The sequence below is a fragment of the Ceratotherium simum genome, chromosome 9 (genome assembly GCF_057802395.1).
Source record: "Ceratotherium simum simum isolate JZ-2026a chromosome 9, ASM5780239v1, whole genome shotgun sequence".
Lineage (NCBI taxonomy): Eukaryota > Metazoa > Chordata > Mammalia > Perissodactyla > Rhinocerotidae > Ceratotherium > Ceratotherium simum.
The window spans coordinates 46090616-46110830 of record NC_141908.1 but is presented as its reverse complement, the minus strand read 5'-3'; the positions used below and the strand labels follow the sequence as shown (position 1 = coordinate 46110830).

The 20215-nt window shown below is 37.6% G+C and overlaps 1 protein-coding gene across 2 annotated transcripts in view; it reads left to right on the top strand.

Annotated features, from left to right (window-relative positions):
* The window catches only part of GALNT3 (polypeptide N-acetylgalactosaminyltransferase 3), a 52999-nt gene that overhangs the window by 16895 nt on the left and 15889 nt on the right, over positions 1 to 20215 (top strand). For both annotated transcript variants that reach the window (XM_004428241.3, XM_087435332.1), the window contains 2 exons: positions 13614 to 14237; positions 17308 to 17480. In XM_004428241.3, the coding sequence (XP_004428298.1) occupies positions 13723 to 14237; positions 17308 to 17480 (688 nt within the window). In that variant the 5' untranslated portion in view covers positions 13614 to 13722. The remainder of the gene's footprint in view (positions 1 to 13613; positions 14238 to 17307; positions 17481 to 20215) is intronic.

Sequence of the window (20215 nt, the reverse complement as noted above, 5' to 3'; positions counted from 1 at the left end):
ACTAACAACTAAAATTGACCTTAAACAAATAGACAGCCAGTTATTTCTCTAGCAAAAATAGGTTTATTTGGGATCAGCAAATAATTGCAATTCAGAGTCTGCAACAATGGCAAGCCATGTGCAAGTTCCAAGCAGCAAGGGGAGGAGAAACTCTGTTATAGAGAGGAAGAGCAAGTTGGGAGGGCTATTGTAAACAGAGCCCATTGGAAGAACTGAGAGTTCGAAGTATAGTGGCTTTTCATTGGCTGAGTTCTGACAGTCTCTCATTGGCTGAGCTCCTTGCCAGTCAAGAAGAGGCTCTGCCATCTATGTAGGGCATGAGAGCTTCCACTTTTGTCCTCATGACTCCATTTTAATGAGGTTTCTGTTTATTAATTTCCACATCCTTTTGATCAAGATCTTTCTCTGAAAACATCACTGATCAAGAATCAGGTTTTCCTGGTTTCAGCAGCTGTTTGCCCCCAGTGCCAGGAAGGACTGTTCCTGGGTGTGGTGTCCCACATCCGAGGGAAAGTGCACAAATTGAAAACCTATTGTGGCTATGTTTCAGTAACAAAGAGGGGTAGAAGGAAAAACTCAGGCACTTTTTATCTAAAGTCCATGTGTTATCAAGATCATAGGCACTGGAGATCATCTCCAGAAGCATTATGTCATTATCAAAGGTTTGGCAGACAAAATTCCAGCATGCCTGGTTTGGACATCTTGGAAAAGCTGTCTCATCGAATGTTGTCTGCTTCAATTTGGAGAAATTTTTACTTTCAGGTCACCAGATGATGTGCAAGTCCAGTCAGGCCTTGTTGCTTTCTTTAGGTATGTCACATGAATCCAAGAATCTGTTCCGTGAAGTTTAGTGGCACAAGGGTTAGTTAGCAGTGTCTGATAGCCGCCTTTCAGTGAAGTTGAAGAGAGTCCTTCTGGAGGTGTCTTTTCCAATAGATGAAATCTCCAGGTTGCAAAGTGTGATGCTTAAGTTCTCTGTCTCCTGAGAGCACTCTGTGAAAAGATTGCTCTACCAAAACATGGTTATTTTTAATAGAAGCAATTAGGACTTTGAAATATTGGAGAATATCACCTTTTATCAGCTGTGGGTCAAGAGAGGCAGGAGCTAAGTGCATTGGGCATCCTGTGACTGTCTTAAAGGGTGAGAGTTTAAGAGTTCCACTGGGGGTGGATCTGAGATTTAGAAGGACCAATAGCAATGCTTTTGGCCAAGGTATTTGGAGGGTTCCTACAAGTTTTGCCAATTGAGTCTTAATAATGTGTTAGTGCATTTGGCTAAACCAGATGATTGAGGGTGGTAAACACAGTAAAAGTGTTATAGAACCAGCCAAACAGCACAGACTTGTCGGAGTACCTGACCGGTAAAATGAGTTCCTTGATCACTGTGAAGTTTGAGAAGAGTTCTTCAGGCAGGGATAATCCTTTCCAAAAGAACTTTAGCCACAGAAGAAGCAGTAGCCTGTTTGCAAGAGAAGTCTTTGTTCCAGTGAGAAAACGTACAAACCATGACTAAAACATATTTATATCCATGAGATGGGGAAAGTTGTATCAAATCCATTTGCCAAACCTCGAATGGTCCATTAAGCAGTTTAAAATGTCCTGGAGCAGTACGAACAGGCTTCTCTAGGTTGTATTTTGGACAAGTGGGACAAGTGAGGTAGGCACTTTTTGTGGCCTTCTTAATATTTCCCCACCAGTATTGATTCATGAATGCTATCATTTTGTCAGTGGGCCAGTGGTTTAGTGCAAGTACAGTGATTAGGAGTGGGAATTTTAGAGTCTCTGGTAAGACTGGTTGTTATTTGGTCTGAATCAGAGCTTTCTCTTTTTATCAAACCAACAATTGTTGAATTTCCAATCTTGTTTTTCCTTTTCTGAGGCAAATTGTTGGGCTTCTTTAGTCAGTTTTTCTACGTTATCATTTGGGACAATATCTCTTTGGACCATAACAGAGGTTTGACTGTTGTTACTTTATTTAAGGGCTGCATTCCTTGTGGAAATTTCAGCAAGGTGATTTCCTTTAGCTTCCAGAGAGTCAAGTTTAGAATGCCCCGGGATCTTCATAATAGCTGGAGTTGCAGATAAAAGCATAGCATCCAATAATTCCTGAACATAAGGGGCATTTTTCATTTTATTTCCACCGAAAGTAAGGAAGCCACATTGCTTCCACAACATTCCAAAATCATGAGCTGCTCTGAAAGTATATCTACTATCAGTATAAATATTGGTAGTTTTACCCTTGGCTAAAGTACAAGCCCATGCAAGAGTGTATAATTCAGGCTGTTGGGCCGAAGTGGTCATAGGTAAAGGTGCTGCCTCAGTGATATCAAAAGGAGTTGCAATAGCACACCCAGCACAATATTTGCCTTGTCACCTTTTAAATAAAAACCATCAGTGAACCATGACAAGTTAGTGTTACCCAAAGAAGTTTCCTGCAGATCATCACAAGGAATTAAGAGGTGATCCATCTGCATTAAGCAGTCATGAGGGACTTCATCAGTACCAGAGGGGAGAAGAGTAGCAAGGTTAAGGTTATTACAATGTAGAAGAGTTAAATGAGAAGCAGTTAACAAAAGGATTTCATAGGAGGTGAGGTAACTGACTGAAAAATGTTGAGTGTGATGAGAATTCAGGAGGGCTTCCATAGCGCGAGATGTGAAAATGGTTAAAGGGATCGCACAATGATTTTCTCAGTGGCATTAACCAAAATGGCAGTGGCAGTAATTGCTCTAAGGCAAGGGGAGTGTCCCTGTGCCACAGGGTCCCATTGTTGGCTATAATACCCTGTGAGTTGTTGAAGGTTCCCATGTTTTTGGGTGAATACACCAAGGGCATTCCCTTCCTTTTCATACACAGAAAGGAAAAAGAGAATCTGATAATTGAGATGTCCAAGGGCAAGTGGGTTCATCAAACTCTCCTTTAAGGCCTTAAAGGCTATATCATCCTCTTCTTCCCATAAACTTGGGTTGAGGTTGTTGTTCTTTAGTAAAACAGAGGTTTGGCCATAAGAGAGAAATTTGGAATCCAGTTTTGGCAATAATCAACTAGCCTGAGAATAACTCACAGATGACGCTTAGTTTTGAGTTTGGGGAAATTTAGGACACCACGAAGCCTATCTGGATCTACGTGTAGCCCTTGTTCTGGTATCACATGCCCTAAGTATTGAACCTGGGTTTGGGCAAAATACAGTTTTTCCTTGGCAACTTTATGTCCCTTTAAAGCTAAAAGCTTTAGCAAGTGGATGCTGTCTTCCTGTGAGGAGGCTTGGGAAAGAAAGCAAAGAAGCAAATCTTCTACATATTGCAGCAAAGTAGAATCCCTAGGGAAATTTATATCATCCAGATCAGCCTTTAGGATTTGTGAGAAATGAGAAGGGCTCTTAGTAAAACCCTGAGGCATTGCTGTCTTCCTTGTTTTCCTTCCCAAATGAAGGCAAAAAGGTATTGACTAGCTTCATCAACTGGAATGCTAAAGAATGTACTACATAAATCAATTACCTTAAAGAATTTGCTTCCAGTGGCAATGGACATGAGTAGCATATGAGTGTTAAGAACAACCGAGTGTCGAGGGATAACAATGTTGTTTATTGCTCAGATGTCCTAAATAAACCTCCTTCCTTGGCCCTTGGTTTTCTTACGGGTCCAATAGGAGTATTACAGGGACTAATACAAAGGATAATGAGACCTTGAACCTTGTGATCTTCTATTATGGACTTTATACCGTGAAGGGCATCTTTACTTATTAGGTATTGATTAATTCTGGGGAGAGGTTTTGAGGGAGCTATTTGAGTCTTGATAGGCAGTGACCTGTGAATTTTACCAATATCGGTTGGTTTTGCCCATAAGGAGGTTTGGTTAGCTGACTCAATAGGGACAATGATCAATGTTTTTGGAATCAGCTCTAGTACTGTCAGAGATGGAGAAAAAAGATGTCAGAGGGTCATTTAATTCACCTGGTTGGCTGTTTTGATGGCTACTGTCAAATTCTAGAATTATTTCCTCCTTTTGGGAGAAAGAAATTCCGGTATGATACTTTCCTAAGAAGTCTCGGCCTAATGGATAGGGATGGAGGAACTAAGGAGAAAAAGGGTGTTTATTTCTCAAAGGGCCTAAACAGAAAGGAACAGGTTCAGAGACAGTAACCTGTTGAGATTTATTACAAATCCCCACTATTTGAACTGTTTTAGTACTCCAAGGCAGGGTCTACTTTATAGTAGTGGGGTTGAGCACCAAGAGTGTGGCTTCATTGTGAATTAGGACAGAAGACATTCATCTCCAATCTGGAGAAATATTTCTCCAAGCCGAGTAAGAGGGAGGATTGAGAAGAGCCCGTGTAGTTCCTCAGAGCCCCGTCATTGAGAATTTGGAGGACATTGGAAAGGCTGATTAGAGGACTGAATGTACTTGAAACACTTAAATTTATAACAGTCTCTTTTCCAATGTCCTGGCTCTTTGCAATAATTGCAGAAACTAGGAGGTTTTTGGTTTTCTCTAGGGGCCTTCATTTGCTGGAGTTGAAGATTAATAATTTTAGCAGTCTTTCTTTCAGGTGACTCATCTGGAATATGAGAGAGTTGGTTTGCCAGATTAACTAAATCTGAAGTGGACAGTTTCATCGTGGTCCTTTTTACTATAACGGAAAGGTCCCAGTTCAGCCCATTAATGAACATAGAGTTAAAAGCTACCCAGGTGGAATCAACATTTGGAGGGAAATCAGAATTGTCTTCAAAAACAATCTGAAGTTGATTGTAGTAGTCATCAACACGTTAATCAGATTTTTGTGTGTAAGCCTGAATTTTGTTCCAATCAGCAGGCTTTGGGAAAGCTCTAGGAATTGCCCTATGAAGTTGCCTAGCAATGGCCTGAGCCCGATCATACAACAGGTCAGTGAGTAGGTCTCCCAGTGGTAATCCTAGAGACCTTTCAGCCAGTTTTCATTCAATGCTGGGCCTAGCCTTCACTGACAAGCATATGAACTAGCTGATATATGTGAGAGAAACCAGGTTTGATAAGTTTGAATGACTATATTACATTCCTCAGCAAATCTGTGAAGATCTCCGATTACTTTGGGAAAATATTTTACTATGGCTTGTAGTTCAGCTTTAGTCCAGGAGGTATAAGAAATTAAGGGTTTAGCCTTTGGATCCTCTGAAGGCTTAATTTTAAAGGGACAGGTTCTGATAGGTTCAGAGGAAGAGGGAAGTGGGGAAAGGTTCAGGGAAACGGGGAAGTTCAGCAAGAGAGTTAGTATGGGTCATCTGAGGGTATAAAGGAGGTGTAGGTGGTATAGAGAGGAAGGAGGAAGATGGCGCCAGAGGAGAGGAACATGAGGCTTCAGAAGCCACTTTATCTTTCTTTAATCGTTTGCTCACCTCAGTGAATCTTAAAATCTTATTTTGCAAAGAGGCAATTTTAGACTCCTAGTAACATTTGGAAGCCTCAAAATACCAACTGAAATAAGCCTTCCATTCAATTTTCGAAATTTCAGAGCTACGGTTGTCCAATTTGGTTTTAAGAAAAGTTTAGGGAGTCCATAAGTTCCCCACGATGGCCATTGGTGTTCTAAATTACTTTTGGTTAAATTGGTCTATTTAGTTAGAAATATGCATGAGGAAGTACCAGGTCTTTTAAACATAAAATTGGCCAGAGTCCCTGTGGGGGAGGGCACCCTCAAAATATTTAGATAACTGGGATCATATTTTTTCAAGGTTTTCCTCTATAGCAGAGGAATAATTCTCCAAGTCTACAGGCCAAATACCAGCTGGTTCTAATAGAAGCAGTCCAATTTCAGTAAGGTGGACTGAAGGTTGAACAATGCAGTTCCGATGGAACAGGCCAGTTCCAAAGGAAATCAGATTGAGGTTGATCATTGCAGTTGCAATGGAACAGCCTGCTCCTAAGGGAATCAGGCTGAAGTGCCAGCCCAATTCCAAGTAGGAACAATTTGGTTCCAAAGGAATCGGACCAAAGGCTTAGCACAGTTCTGGGAGAAACAGCCTGATTTCAAAAGAATCAGGCTGAAGTGCCAACTGAGTACTCACGGACAAAGGAGGCCTTAACCAGAAAAGAATGAAGCCTTAAAATAGATCTTGAATAAAGCCTGGAGAGCTTCACATGCAAAAGGGCAGAAGCTTGGATCCAGGAGAAAAGACTTACCCTCAAACTCCAGGGTCGGCAAGAAATGCAGCAAGCTCAATGGGATCTGTTGTGGGTACCTCATCTGTTTGCTCATCAGTCTTGGAGTCATTGGGGGTCTTCTCTGGATCCTCATACAGGCCACAAAAAATGTTGACCTTAAACAAATAGACAGCCAGTTGTTTCTTCAGCAAAAAAAGTTTTATTCAGGATCAGCAAAGAATTGCAATTTGGGGGTCTGCAACAGTGGCAAGCCACATGCAAGTGCCAAGCAGCAAGGGGAGGAGAAACTCTTTTATAGAGAGGAAGGGGAAGTTGGGAGGGCTACTGTAAATAAGAGTTCACTGGAGGAATTGAGAGTTTGAAGTATAGTGGCTTTTCATTGGCTGAGTTGTAACAGACTCTCATTGGCTGAGCTCCTTGCCAGTCAAGAAAAGGAAGTCTGTCTTCTTCCTGTTGGGCTCAGCTATCCACATAGGGTGTAGGAGCTCCCCCTTTTGGCCTCCTCACTCCATTTTAATGAGGTTTCTGTTTATTAATTTCCACACTAATATTCTTGCAGTGTGTACTTTTTCACCTGGAGGGGCAACCATCACTATAAAGATGCATCTTATCTTGATATTTTCTCATCTTAATTTGCATTGAAACAACACCCCCACATGATTCATTGTCATATTACAGTTTTAGAAGCCATAGTCGAGATAACTTGAAGCCACAGTTTTATAGTTAGATAATTTTTATTTGTGAGATTCAGTTCTTTCTGTTCAGATGGAGGTATGTTTTTACCCTTGAGAATAATCCATTGATTTTAACCCAGTCTCACAGACTGTTAGAATGTGTGTATTGTTTTAGCCTTTCATAGTATCACTGTGGATATTTTTATGTATTATTAATACCTTTTGAAATGTCTTCATATATACTAGGATATAGATTAATCTTTTTTGAGACTAGAAGGTCTCTGAATTTTTTTTCTAACTTTAGAAGTTTATAAGGATTTAGAATTTAGAAGATCTCTGAATTTTAGTTATTTTTTTTCTACTTTTAAAAAAGTATTTCAGGGGGCAGGCCCAGTGGTGTAGTGGTTAAGTTCACGTCCTCTGCTTCAGTGGCCCCAGGTTTGCAGGTTCAGATCCCAGGTGCGGACCGACGCACTGCTTGTCAAGCCATGCTGTGGCGTCGTCCCATATAAAATAGAGGAAGATGGGCATGGATGTTAGCCCAGGGCCAATCTTCCACAGCAAAAATGAGGAGAATTGGCAATGGATGTTAGTTCAGGGCTAATCTTCCTCACAGAAAAAAAAAAAACTATTTCATAGTATTCCCCTCTCTTTTTCTGTGAATGTGATCTTTTATAATTAGCAAATGAGCATTTTAAAGGTTTAAAGGTTTTAGAAAGAGTACAAGAAGAATGAATCCTTCATCTGGTAATCATTCTAATGTGCAAATATAACTTATTATATCCTGAGTTTGTTGTGCTTATTCTTTTTTTTTTTCAATTCTCAAACTTATGAATCCAATTGAAAGTTGATTCTGGGAGAGATTTATTTTGTTTCTTTGGCTGTTTTCACAAAGGTGTTCAAATTTGGTAAGTAGCATGGTCTAGGAACATGGCATTATTCCCAGGAATAGAAATTAAGAATCCTGGTTTTATTTTATTCATTCATTTATTGTGTGTCTTTTGGATTACGTGTTTTATTGTTCAGAGTCTGTTTTCTCATTTTTGTGATGGGAATAAAATATTTTAAAAATGATTTTACAACGTCATAATTTGAAATAAAACCTCAGTGCCTCATTTATATCAGCATTAACCCCTGAGCCATTTCAGGAAACTTTGGGTCATTCTTGCTTTGGATCTTATCTTATCTCTCCATGTCAAAAGAACTTTTGCTCATTTTTTTCTTTTTCATTTTGTGAGGAAGATCAGCCCTGAACTAACACCCATGCCAATCCTCCTCTTTTTGCCTGAGCTAACATCCGTGCCAATCTTCCTCCACTTTATGTGGGACGCCGCCACAGCATGGCCTGACAAGTGGTGCGTTGGTGCGCACCCAGGATCTGAACCCGGGCCACCAGCAGCTGAGGGCACGCCCTTAACCGCTGGCCACAGGGCCAGCCCCTTTTTCTCAATTTTTATCAAGAATCTACTTTGAAAAACCTGTCTTTGGAGTATTAGAAATTAATTATGTGATTGCCTTTGGATAGATACAGTCCTTTTGTTATCAGGTGCTAGTTTTGATTTGCCCAAAGTCTTGTGACCTAGACCTGTGATTCTTCTTTTTTTCCTCCCCACAGCCCCAGGAGATAGTTGTACGTCATAGTTGCACATCCTTCTAGTTGCTGTATGTGGGACGTGGCCTCAGCATGGCCCGAGAAGCAGTGCGTTGGTGCGCGCCCGGGATCCGAACCCGGGCCGCCAGTAGTGGAGCGCGCGCACTTAACCTCTAAGTAGACCAGTGATTCTTAACTGTTGCAGCCGTTTAGAATTATCTAGAGAGTTTAAAATAACAACAAAAGCAGGGCCAAGGCCCCACCCCTACAACAGTTAAACTCTCTAGAGGTAGGGCCTAAGGCACTGCATTTTTAAAGAGCTTTCCACTAATGTGTATCCAGAGTTGAGAACCACTGATGGAGATGCCTAATGTTGAGTGTCATTTATCATTAATGGAAGCCTGATGTTGCACATTAGCAGCAAAGAACAGAAAAGTCATATAAAATCCCTGGGAGATCTATGTCGAACTCTTCAAATGATCAGCAATCGATAAAAGAAGACTATTCTCTTCAGAAATAATCCGAAAAGAGCAAAGCATCCTGTTCCTACTTTAGTAGACTCAAAAAGGTCTCAATAATCTTCTATTGTCAAGATCTACAATCCCATCCTCAATCTTTATTTCCAAAAACATGCTCTGAAAACAGTTTTTTTTTTTTTTTTTTTTAACTCATTTGTTTGGAAAACCTCACTTGAGGTGATACGAGGCTATTGTAGTTTTTTTCCTAGGTTTTCCTTATCTCCTTATCAGTTCTTAACTCTTAATAAGCTTCTTTCAGATAACTTCAGTAAAAGCTCAAGATCTTACATCAGACTTGAGTTGGAACACAGTTGGGGAAATGCTGCTCTTCCTCCTAAGCTAAATGACCTTGGCCAAGCCGCTTGATCTATTTGACTCTCAGTGTTTATCAGTAAAATGTGAATAACATAGACTTCACAAGATTATTGGAAAAGTAGAATAGAATTTTTGTAGTAAGTGTTAAGGTATCAGGGACTTAATCAACATTTAACAAAACTTAACTGTTGATACTGAACCTCTTAATCTCAAGTTTGTGTGCCCGATGTGCAATAAGCCAATCACTGAGACACCTGTCCTTGGAGATGCAGAAAGGTTTATTCGAGCTGGCCAAAATGAGAAGGTGGTAGGATAGGTTCTCTCAAATCTTCCTTCCCAAAAGAAGAAAACAGGGGGTCTTTATAGAGCTAAGGGGCTTGGGTGGAGGAGTTTTGGAAAAAGAAAGGGGAAATCCATGTTCCTTTCACTCCAGATAAGCCCTTGGGCAGTCAGACTTCTGGGTGTCAAGGGCAGCTGGGGGCTGGTTATCTGGTGACTTCCTTAAAGGCATTCTTTTTCTTCTGGGAAACAAGCTCATAAATCCTTGTGACCCTTGAGTCACCCCTCAGGTTAAACAAGAAAATAGCAAATTAACAAGATTAACTTCTTTTCATCTATGGCTATTTTGGGAACAAGGTCAAAGGGTAATTGTGTTCTTATTGAATCCAGTAACCCTCAGGTACCGGGCTTCACTATTGTTTTTATTATTTCTAATAATAAATGAAATCTTGGTCCTCCTTCCCTTTTCCAGTCAACAAACATTTATTGGGTACACACTATGTCACCAACATTGTGGTAAGTGCTAGAAAAACAACCATGAATAAGAGAGACACTATCCATGTCCTGCATGACCTTTCCTTGACTCTTTCCTTAAAGACATCCTAAACTAACACCTACTAATTGAATGACTTCCTCAGGTAGGTAAGCATGTACAATGATAGGATTATTGCCCTGTTGATGAAGAAAACTCCTTTAGTTTATAATTTATTCCTAAAAAAGAACTGTCTTCTAACTGCCTCATTAATTCCATCCTTCTTCCTAATTCCCCACCCTACCCACAGATATGATTTCTGGCATAAAATATTTTGGGAAAGCCATCACTACTGTAGAAGGATTTAGTACTATCATCTCCCTCTACTCTGTGCTTTCCTAGGACTCTTTCCTGTTGTATGTTGTGTTAAAAGGAGACCAGTTCATTCCTTTTCAAATTCCTAGTCTAGCCTGCCTACTACTGTTTACTGAAGAAATCTAGTATTGCTGAATAGCACTGTAGAAGGGGATTTTTGGTGTTTCTCTCAGGGAAAGAAAGGAGGGTGAACATAAGTTGATTTATATCTATTTATTTATAGTCAAGCTGTGGTTAGAGAATGGTGATCAGGTTGTATTTCATAGGTTAGGGACCATTATCCTGTGAAACTCCAACATTTTGCCCCTCCTTATCTTCCTGGAACCTCTTAGATCAGGTTGTTGTCTGTTAGTCTGAAAGCACTCTGGATCCTAAGCCCTAGGATCTTGGAATGGATTCTCTGCCAAAGTTCATTTCTGGTTTTGCACTAAAGCCCAATGGACCACGTCTAGTTGAACTTTACTTATAAGGATCAACCAACTGCCAAACAATGAACATCTCTCAAGGATAAGATGCAGATTGTAAAATCTACATCCTTTTGACATGGATGCTTTATCTGTCAGTCTATTTTCCCTTGACTCTCCTTTGTTTTGTTTTCTTGTTTCCCCTGGTCTTTCTTTCCAGTCTCTCTGTTTTCTTCCCACCCCTTAAATGTAGCTATTTCCCTGGCCTCTTTATATACTGTAAGTGAACTCCTCTGCACCCTAAGACTGACTCTCAAATTTTCATCTCTAGGACAGAGCTTTTCCCTGATTTTCAGTCCCATTTTTCTTTTTGCTCATGGGAACTCGCCTTGGAAGTCCTACCAGCATCTCAGATTTCTCATGTCCAAAATTAAACAAATTATCTCCCTAATTCCCACTCCAAGTCTATCCTTCCATATTCCCTGCTTTTGTTAATGTCATCACTTCACCCACCCACCTTCCATTCTTCCCTTTCTCTCACCAAGTCCTATCTGCTTCTACTTCCTGGACTCTCTTAAATCAGTCCTCTCAGTCCTTCCTTGTCCTCTCATCTCTTTGATATCCATCACCTTTACTGGTACTGAGGAACCTGTGACTTTTGTAAAACATAAATATGGTTATGAACCTTCCTTAAAATCATTCAGTTCTTTCCATTCCATCCATTCAGGACAACATTGGTAAATTCCAAATTCACTTTGTGAACTTGTCTTTAACTGACCTCCCAGCCTCACCTCCTGCCATTTCCTACCTGTGCTTTCTACTTCTGCTGTACTCAAGGACTGGCCATGTCTTCTTTTGCTTTTATGCCTTTGCATCTGCCATTCCCTCTCTCTCCTCTCTCGTCTGCCTGCCTAAAAATTGCTTATTTTTCAAGATTCTGCTCAATGATGGTGTCATCTTTGGAAAATTTTCCCTAACGTTTCTCCTTCTCTTCCATGTGGCTTTCATAGTCCCCCGTCATAGCACACATCACACTGCTTTGTGGTTGCCTGTTGCTGTGCCATATTTCATACTACTCTCTGGGCCTTAAAGTTATCTTTAATCTTGTAGCCATAGCTTAGCCCAACATTTGACACATAAAAAATTACACAACCACAATTGTATGCTTCTGAAACTCCTATTATGTCTTCAAATAATGTAAAAAGCTTAAGAGGTCATTTTAATCCTTACATGGGACTCTTAAGGTAACCAAAGCCCAGATGTATTGGAATCTCATTTTTTGGGCAACATACATCATAATTGAGGTATCTTTTGGAGCTGAAGTGTCCATTCCATACCACAAAAAAATAGAGCAGTCCAATTAGAAATAGTGTGTAGAAATAGGTATTCAAGTTCTGTCTATTTTGTTTATTCAGCTTAAAAGTTCTTGCTAAGGGCCAGAGGATCCATCATGGAACTTGGTTTTCTTATTTTAAATTTAGTGATAACTTTGGAAGAGAAGCTGAATAAAGTGTCAAATTAATTTTCACTTCCATAAATGACATTTTCCTTAAAATATGTTTAGGATTTAGGGAGGACAGGCATTTTTCTTGCCTCTTTGCCCTTGCAAATTACTTGACTGACTATAATGGTGCAAGGTATGTAATCGTGTACTGAAACCTTTTCATGTTACATATTTTTAAGCATCATGAAGAAAATCAACCTTCACCATGATTCAGGCTTCATCAATGTCCTCTTTTTCTTTTCTTTTTTTTTGTTCCTGGTGGCCCATATTAGGATGTAGTAAGCATGTTGCTCTGTTCTTAGGATCAACTGCAAGCAGTATTTCATCAAACCAAGTACTGCTTTTATAACTCAATGATCTCTATTGCCTCTTCAAAGACACTTCAAGTAAGCTTACTGTCATTTTCTCTGTTTTTGGTGAGGAAGATTGTCCCTGAGCTAACATTTATTGCTAATCTTCCTCTTTTTGCTTAAGGAAGATTGTTGGTGAGCTAACATCTGTGCCAGTCTTCCTCTATTTTTTGTGTGTGGGACACTGCCACAGCATGGCTTGATGAGCGGCGTGTAGGTCCGCACCTGGGATCTGAACCTGCGAACCCCAGGCCGCCAAAGCAGAGTGTGCAAACTTAACCGCTTCGCCAGTTGGCTGGCCCCTGTCATTTTCTTTTTGCTATTAGATTTTGTATTGGTGTGAGCTATTAAAATAGCTGTTATATAACAACACATTAAAGGCTCTTAATTTTCTATTCTTTATTGGTTCTGTCAGAATTTACAGGTACTATCAGGTAAGCAAATTTGGAGGAATGCCAGTTTACTTGTTGGTGAAGCTGCTTTATAATCTTAATTGGTTTAGTTGGAGTAGAAGTTCATAGGTTGAGGGCAAACTTCATAAAATAAAGAGTACTATTTTAGATACATGCCTGACTACCTGTCAGTATATCTTTGCTTTCTTATAGATTCTGTCTTTTCTTTATAATTAGTTTAAAGAAGTCCTTTGGCTCCTTGGTTATTGAGTTATATCTTTTTTTTAACTCAAATATATTTATAAAAATAATTTATGCATATCATCTAGTAGATATTAGCCAGAGTTAACAAAGAATGTATTTTTTTTACTAGAGAGAAATCACTAGTATTTTATAGCCCCAATAGAATGTAGTTAATTATAGCACTTGTGTTCTTCCAAAAGGGCAATTTTCTTGTGGGCAAGATATCTTTGTATTCTTGTTAGCTATAAGAGTACCTTGTTTATAGCTTATGTTCAGTTGATGGCTAAATAAATGAATTGAACCATACCTATAAGAATGAATAGCTACTAATTCCGTCTATCTATCTATTCTGTTTATAGGTATTACAATTTAAGGAAAACTTCTTGCCAGCAAATCTATGATAAAAAATATAAGTAACAGAGGAAACTATAACTGTTATTTGTCAAGTGACAAGCTTTTAATGTCAGAATGGCTCATGTAAAGCGACTAGTAAAATTACACCTTAAAAGACATTACCATAAAAAGTTCTGGAAGCTTGGTGGAGTAATTTTTTTCTTTATAATATTTTTGATTTTAATGCAAAGAGAAGTAAGTGTTCAATATTCCAAAGAGGAGTCAAGGATGGAAAAAAACATGAAAAACAAAAACAAGGTGTTAGATTTAATGCTAGAAGCTGTAAACAATATTAAAGATGCAATGCCAAAAATGCAAATAGGAGCACCTGTCAGGCAAAACGTTGATGCTGGTGAGAGACCTTGTTTGCAAGGATATTACACAGCAGCAGAATTGAAACCCGTTCTTGATCGCCCACCTCAGGATTCTAATGCACCTGGTGCTTCTGGTAAAGCATTCAAGACAACCAATTTAAGTGTTGAAGAGCAGAAGGAAAAAGAACGTGGAGAAGCAAAACACTGTTTTAATGCTTTTGCAAGTGACAGGATTTCTTTACACCGAGATCTTGGACCAGACACTCGACCTCCTGAGTATGTTGAAGGATATTCACTGTTTACTGTTTATCACTACGGTTTGCAGGGGAGGGGCATTAGCTAAGGTAGTTGCTTGTTCTTTAGCCACTCTGAGACAAAAAATCAGCAAATACCACTTATTTAATCTGTTTTAATTATTTTTGCTTATGATTATTGAGGCTAGATATCCGTATCTATGTTTGGGGAAGCATTACACACATGAAAAGTTATCATCATAGAAATTAGAAAACTGAATTCTAGATCTGACCTCTATAGAACCACAAGGAAATCCTTTATTCTTAAATGCTTTAGTTTTCTTATCTATTAAGGAGGAAATATAGGGCAGTTTTTACGGGAAATGTAGGAGGCGGAGAGTTGTTTCTATTCCTTGGTATATTGCTGTAGAATAGAAATGTTTAAAAATGGGCCAAGGTTTTGGAACTTTTAGATAACAATATTTTATGAACTAAGTCACAGACTTTGTGGCTACTTCCAGTGCTATAATTATATTTAAGAATGCCCTGTGTTTTGTAACCTTTCTTTTAAGGGACAATATTGTTATAATTACTAATTCAGTTATGATTCTTTCTTTAGAGTTTTGTTGAATAAATGCTCGTATTTATAGAGCTGTCTTTCTTTATTTTATGAGATGCCAACATTGAATTTTTATTGTCACTTTGTTTGCATGTTTATCTCAAGTATACAGTGTTTTGACTGAGATTTACCCCCTAGATTCTACTGTGCTGTCTCTCTGTCCTTAGTTGATCATTTAAGATGGCTAAAATGAATTCTAGTGCTTTCAAATGGTCTGTAGATTTGTTGAAAGTGTAAGATGGACAAACTAAGCAAACAATGCCTACATATTTTGCTTTCTGGTTATAATAGAATTATATTTGGAAGTGAACTTGAAGAAAAGTACTTTAGTAGACTTAAATTGATTGCTTCACTCATATTTTTCTAGATTTATAATCATAAATACCTGCTCCAACCATGAGTCCCTCAATATTGAAGTTGTGTAGATTACTGTCCTCGATTCTAATCTCTGTGCTTCAAGGTTAAGTTGCTCATCATTTTTAAGTGAATGTGTGAAGAAACAAATGAATGTCTATAAATATTATAGCTATTATAACAGGGCACAGTATAGTTCCTTTTTTACGTTAATAGGTTAAAATGCAATATTACACTTTACTGATTTTTGGAAGAGATCTTGACCGAAAAGCAATCCATGTCACAATTCAAGAAGCACGATTTTTATTCTTTGACATGACAATCAAAGTCAGCTCAAGATAAGCCTTTTTTTCCCAAGTTAGCATTGAGATGCTGCAATAATATTCAATAATATTAGTCATAAAATAAGTGAAAAACAACTAAGCACATAAAGAACCCTTTTTTTTGATAGGAATAGATAGCTAGAACTGTGAAGAGTTGGTGAAGATTTAATACTTTCTTTCTTTAACCTGTATCAGCAAGGAACATATTTTCTGAAGAATTGCTAATCTTTTCCATGCTCATTAGAAATATAGATCCAGTTTCTCCCAAAGCCAGATGGTCATGTGACTGATAATTTAAGCACATTTCTATATGCCAGAGTTTTCAGATGGTTTGACTGAGAGTATGCAGTCACTTTAGCAAGTTATTTTTTTTTTTTTTTGCACCAGGGTAAAAGAATTTATTTTCCTTGGCCTAACCTAGAATCAAGAACTGAACTTGGTCTTATTTCTTTTCCTACTTTGGGTGTATGTCACAACTCTGCTGGGAAACCTTCTCATCATGGTCACTGTGACCTGTGAGTCTTGCCTTCACACCCCCATGTATTTTTTGCTGCGTAATTTATCTATTGCCGACATCTGCTTTTCCTCCATCACAGCTTCCAAGGTTCTTGTGGACCTTCTGTCACAGAAAAAGACCATTTCCTTTAATGGCTGCTTCACCCAGATGTTTTTCTTCCACCTTATTGGGGGGGGTACATGCATGTTCTTTTGTTCTTGTTGTTGTTTTTCATTTTTTTATCTTTTTTAAAAATTTTTTGTTTATTGCAGTAACATTGGTTTATAACATTGTATAAGTTTCAGGTGTACATCATTATACTTCTATTTCTGCATAGCTTACATCATGTTCACCACCCGAGCAAGTTATTTTAATTTCACTGCTTTAAATGACATGTAAAACAAATTTTAAACCATAAGTTTAATCTGCTACTCGTTCAAAATAAATGGGGTTTATGAAATCGTATTGTGAAATTAGTACCACTAATTAGTCAAAAACTACTTAGGATCTCTCTCCTTTCCCTATCAATGTTTCGTGTGGCAAAAGGAGCACAGGACTTTTAAAATGGATTTACAAATTTTATTTTAAATTTTTAAATATAGTTTTTTAAAAAGGAAATTTTAAAATTCTGTCTTATTTAATTGAACAGTAGATTGGATTATTGGAGCAAAAATCTTTAACGTAGCATGGCATAAAGTATATGGTAGGTACTTAAGTTTTTGCTGAATGATGAACATCTTAAGAAAATAGATTTTATAGTGAGCTATTTTTTCCCTTTTAGTTCAAGTATAGATTAAGTAAATTGATTAAATAAACTTGGAAAATATTGCGTACTTAGGAAAGTATCTGATTTAAGATAATCTCTACAAAAATGAATATTTAATAAAGTTGCACTATTTAAAAATTGCAAATAATAAGAAAAATGGGTGATTTCTACAAGGAAGGAGAAAAACTTGGTTTTTATTTGAGCAATTACAAATATTTACCATTTTTACGGGTTGTCTCATTTATAGGTTATTTATCTTATTTAAAATGTTATTTGTATTATTGTTGAGAAAGCTTAGAATAGCGTGTTTTAATCCTTGACATGTAGTCTGTATCAGTGGACATGATCTCTGGGTGAGTGGTCTGGTTATAAAAAAATTTTGTTTTGATCTGTTTATATTTACATAGCATTAAGATCATCTTCCATAGAAAGAAACTATCCACTATCATTTCTTTGGTGATAAAGGTTAAGTAATGATAATTTTATTAATGGTATAACTGTGAAACAAAGTAATAAAATTCATAATTGTTTTTCTACTTCTTTGACTTCTTCTAGATGTATTGAACAAAAATTTAAGCGCTGTCCTCCCCTGCCTACTACTAGTGTCATAATAGTTTTTCATAATGAAGCGTGGTCCACACTGCTTAGAACTGTCCACAGTGTGCTCTATTCTTCACCTGCCATACTGCTGAAGGAAATCATTTTGGTGGATGATGCTAGTGTAGATGGTAAGAAAGCATGCGCAAATTAGATTGTTCCTGAGTAAATCCATGTGGTGTTGTTCAAAGTCTATTTGGTTATATTATACTCTCTGTATGCCATCTCAGCTTAAATATGATAGCATATATGGTATGTATGATGAATGGAAGTAGAATCCGAGGATATCCATATTTGAATATTTTGGAGTTAAATGTATGAAACATCATTATTCATAACGTTGTAGTCCTCGCATGAGACTTTTATTGTAAGGCAAGGTGGTTAAGAGCGCGGACTTGAGCCTTGAGTCAGGCTGCCTTGGTTTGAATCTCAGTTTTGGTCCTAACCAGCTATGTAACTTGGACAAGTTACTTAACCCCCCGTGCCTCAGTTTCTGTATCTGTAAAATGGGGAAAATGACATATCTCATCAAATTTATTGTATGGTATGTCATTAGTTTATATACTACTAGAATAAAAAACCCTTACAGCCAATTAAAACTAACATGCCACTGATTATAAGAAGTATCCAATTGTACAACTTAGAATTGAGGAAATACATAAATGGTGCATAACTCCTAGGATTGTTTTGAAGATTAGATGAGTTAATATAAATAATATATTAATAATATAAAAGAGTAGTAAAAAATCACTGAGTCACCACATCCTGTTTTATTTTGGCTCTTTTAAATATTCCGATGTTGTTTGCAAAGTTAGCCAAATTCTTTAATGTGTTTCTACTTAAAATTATGATAATCAGTTATGAAGTTACACATGTTCAATTGGAATCACAAGGCTAATCTGACAAATACTCTAATTTGCTAAATTTTCAAACATTACAAGTATTTTAAATACCAAACAGATCCAGATTATTTCAATGATTATGAAGTTTATTCCTGAATAAGCCTAAGTTTGAAGCCAAATTCCTTAAGGTCAAATTCCAGCTCCAGCACTAACTAGGTGTTTCCTCATCTGTAAAACGGAGGTAATATTTTATCAAATCCAAAGCACCATCTATTGTAAAATAAATCATTACTTTATGTACCACAAGATAACAGACAAAAAAATGACACTGCCTATTAAGTGACATGTCATCGATTATAAGATGTATCCGGACTTCAGAAATGGTAATAAGTGAATAAAGCATAAAATTATTAACCTAGTTTATTTAATTATTTCTACATGCAATTCTAAACTTTCCTATGATTTCAAAATCACATATCCTGAGTGATTTGAGGTTTTGTTCTCCAGGTAAATTAACATCTAGGTGGAATAAGTTTGCTTATCACTAGGATCGTTGACCTGGATATGAAACCTGTCCACCAATTGGGGAAGTTTTACAATTCAAGTTCCCTGGATTCAAGTTACACACTGTATGCAGATGTCTGATTTGAATCTCCAATCTTCTTACCCAGGTTACTTCACCACTCAATTGTAATCAACTAATTTATTTACTGTTTGATCTGTTCTGAATTTTTATACTTTCCATCTAGTTGGACTGTAGTCGGTGGAGTTTTAAGTGACGTCTGATTAAGTTCTGCATACTTCTCATATGTTTTATCTTAAAAAGCAAAAAAACAGACCAACAAAAACTTAGAAATCTTTCTTCGGTTTCTTGAACTCGCCTCTCAGATGATTTTTGTTTTGTTTGATTTTCCAAGTAGCAGGGCAATAGGGGCACAGTAAGGCTACTTCTAGTAAGCCTTCAGTTGAAGGTAACTTCTATTATTGCACAAACAAAATTAATAGAATTAAAGGAAATCAGAATGAAAAGAGGTATCCATTCATAATCTTTCTGTTTTAACCATTTTAATCTTTTCCTTCTCTCTCCTAATCACTGTCTAAATAAGCCTATAATGTTTATCTAATTATATCCATATCAGAAATCCAGTTTTGAAATCGGACATTTCCACATAACATTGTTATTAGCTCTTTTCTTTTACCTTCAAAACTTTATTTTTAGTGACAATGGTGAACTAGATGCATTTTATTTAACTGTTCACCTTTATTCATCCCATAACATTACTGTACATTATACTGAAGTGAATATCCTTGTGCTTGTTATTTTCCTTCTTTTGAATTATATCTTTGGATAAGTTAGTAAAAGTAGGACTGTGTGGTCGAAGGGTCTGATTATTTTTATAATTCTTTATAGCAGTCAACAACAGATTTGAAACAGTTTTCTTGGCGAGGGCTATCTTTGCATACTGGTGTGATTTGTCTTATTGAATCAGTCAAAGAGCTATCTAATGAGTACCCACTGTGGAAAATGTGTCCCTACTTGCTGCAAAGGAGCTTGTGAAGTAGAAACCAGAGTCCCTGATTTCAATTTGCTTAGGGAAAAGCAGCATAAATATGTGGATAATCAAGTAACAGAGATAGTTAAATCCCAATGATAACAAACAAAAGATGATCAACATTTTCAGAGCATAGGCCATGTGCTAGTCCCTGTCTTAAATGCTTTATTTGTAGAGTAATCTCTCATTTTATCCTCCCAACCCCCTGTAAGGTCAAGTCCTATTATCCCCATCTTACAGATAAAGAAACTGAGGTACAAAAAGGTAAAATAACTTGCCCAAAGTCACACTGCTAAAAGTAATGGTGCTGTAAATTGAACGTGGGAGGTGTGATTTCACAGCTTTGTGCTCTTAACCTCACAGAAGGAAGGGTGTGGGTGGGGACTATTTAGGGGGCAGGTAAAAATTTATAGGAAGTTTGGAAGTTGTGGATAAATCAAAATTTCTTAACACATTCGAACAGTGGGAGGG